Raw genomic sequence first — 2,449 nt, 5'->3', positions numbered from 1 at the left:
GTGCAGACAGCCGTAAACGGCGCTGCAAGGCCCAAAAACCCTCCTCTACTTTATCCTATGTAGTGTTTTTCCACAAATTAGCTGGAGACGGGTGGAAAGACACTAATAGGATTTTTTTAAATTAATTAGCAGCAGACTACACTACTTTGAAAAAAAAGAAAATTGATTTGGCGGTATGACGCAGTGAAAAACCCTGAGCTGGAGACAACCAGGCTACAGCTGCTCACAGATTACAGGGCGAGCTGCAGTCACACGGAGACCGTGCAGACAGCCGTAAACGGCGCTGCAAGGCCCAAAAACCCTCCTCTACTTTATCCTATGTAGTGTTTTTCCACAAATTAGCTGGAGACGGGTGGAAAGACACTAATAGGATTTTTTTGAATAAATTAGCAGCAGACTACACTACTTGGGAAAAAAAAAAAAAAAAGGAACAGTATGAGGCAATGAACCACCCTCCCTGAACTGAATACAACCAACTATGGATGGCCTATGTGGCTGCACTCAGACTGGAGACTGGGCTGCACTCACACACACACACACACAGACCCTGCAGATCGCTGTGAAAACAGCGCTACAAGGCAAAAGCAAGGTGAATAGTAGGTGAACACAGCGGTTGCTAAATTAGCCTTTGGAAAGCACAAAGAAGCAAATCGCTATCTCTAAACTGTCCCTCAGTCAGCAAACAGCGTCCTGTCACTAACTGAATTCACAGCAGAGTGATCGCAAAATGGCGCCAGCGACTTTTAAACTGCATCATGACATCATTACACCAGCCAATCACAGCCTTGCCAGTAGCTTCATGCCCTCCATGCTAAACAGGATGTGCCCACACTTGGAATCAATCTCATTGGCTGAATTTCTGCTTTTTGAATCTTAGAACTTCCGATTCCGGTATCCGATACGCGGCAAGTATCGGAATCCCGGTATCGGAATTCCGATACCGCAAGTATCGGCCGATACCCGATACTTGCGGTATCGGAATGCTCAACACTAGTCCTAACATTCCCAAACAGATGGAACTTCTAGCAGACTGCCTCTTGTTTTGGTTCTCGGTTCTCCGAGTAATGGATGCCGGGGGTTAGTCACTGTCGGCGCAGTATAGGCATCTTCTGCAATAATCTGCATGTATAGATTCAGCAGCGTTAGAAGCAGCAGGAGGCTCCTCTTTCAGCCACTTAATAAAAGAAATCAACTGACATGTGCCCGAAAACATGCGGCCTCAGCACCAGAGCTGCTTATAGTTTGCGGACACGACCTATTCTATAACATTCGTGTATATGGGATCTATGTTTATCTCAGAGGCCGTCATCCATACCAGAGTCTAGTGATCAGGACTCGGTCACATAGGAGTCTACACTCCGAGTCCATTCATCAATCCAGCCACATTCCCTTTCACTGTTCGCAGCCCTCCTACAACCCACACGGATCTGAGCAGGAAGATACAAGGTGTCAGAATCTCTACTCAACACCAGGACTTGGATTTCTGCTCCGTAGTATCAGCAGAATATGGTAGAACTGTGCACAAATTACTATGAACGGCCCAGTGCGGATATATCCCCCATACACTCCAGGTATATATCTGTCCTCGATCATTAGAACAGCAACAACCATCTCCAGAAGGAACAGACAGAACGTCTTAATGTACAGGGTATAAAGCCTGCACTGGCAGTCACACAAGCAGTGACCATCAGACCCCAGCAGTCAGGTGCAGCCTCTCATAGAAGATGTGGGTGGCTCTGAAAAGAGCCTTTGGGTTGTCAGGACAGAAGAGAACACAATTAACCTCCGAAGCCGTAGAGAGTGCGGCCCTGGCGCTTGAGCGCGTACACCACGTCCATGGCGGTGACGGTCTTCCTCTTGGCGTGCTCGGTGTAGGTGACGGCGTCACGGATCACGTTCTCCAGGAAGACTTTCAGGACACCGCGAGTCTCCTCATAGATGAGGCCGGAGATGCGCTTGACGCCTCCTCTGCGAGCTAGACGGCGGATGGCAGGCTTGGTGATGCCCTGGATGTTATCACGGAGCACCTTCCTGTGCCGCTTGGCGCCGCCCTTCCCGAGACCTTTTCCTCCTTTGCCGCGACCAGACATCTTCTACAGTGAGCAAAAACTGATGCCGGAGCCGCACAGACTCCTCCTTTATATGGAGGAGGATGGACCAGAGAGAGAACTGCAGAGATGACGCGCTTCCAGGGCGAGATGTCTAGTACTAAATTAGCAGTAAAGCTCCTCCCTTTCGTCTCTGATTGGTTGAGCACAGAACGGTTGGCGATTTTGAATTTCCCGCTTATTGTCCTCTTCTTTTCCCACCTCTCTATTCTTCTCATCTCGGCGCCGCTGCTAGATCTGTTGGTTATTTAGATTTTTCCTTTCATTGTAGTTTGTCAAAAGTTAGAAAATAGAATTAAAAAAAAATGTATTTTAGGGACAATGATCTACAGAAAACTCAT

General features: G+C 48.0%; 1 protein-coding gene across 1 annotated transcript; it reads right to left on the bottom strand.

Annotated features, from left to right (window-relative positions):
• Nucleotides 1-1,778: 1,778 nt before the first annotated feature.
• Nucleotides 1,779-2,090, bottom strand: LOC143784909 (histone H4). The gene has a single exon (XM_077273538.1). It carries the CDS (start codon nucleotides 2,088-2,090, stop codon nucleotides 1,779-1,781), a length of 312 nt encoding a protein of 103 aa, XP_077129653.1.
• Between the last annotated feature and the right edge of the window lie 359 nt (nucleotides 2,091-2,449).

The sequence above is a fragment of the Ranitomeya variabilis genome, chromosome 7, assembly GCF_051348905.1.
Source record: "Ranitomeya variabilis isolate aRanVar5 chromosome 7, aRanVar5.hap1, whole genome shotgun sequence".
Lineage (NCBI taxonomy): Eukaryota > Metazoa > Chordata > Amphibia > Anura > Dendrobatidae > Ranitomeya > Ranitomeya variabilis.
This window is presented reverse-complemented; position numbering and strand designations above follow the sequence as displayed.

Excerpts from the sequence above, each read along its gene's own strand:
- LOC143784909 (XM_077273538.1), bottom strand. The coding sequence starts at position 2,090 with ATGTCTGGTCGCGGCAAAGGAGGAAAAGGTCTCGGGAAGGGCGGCGCC.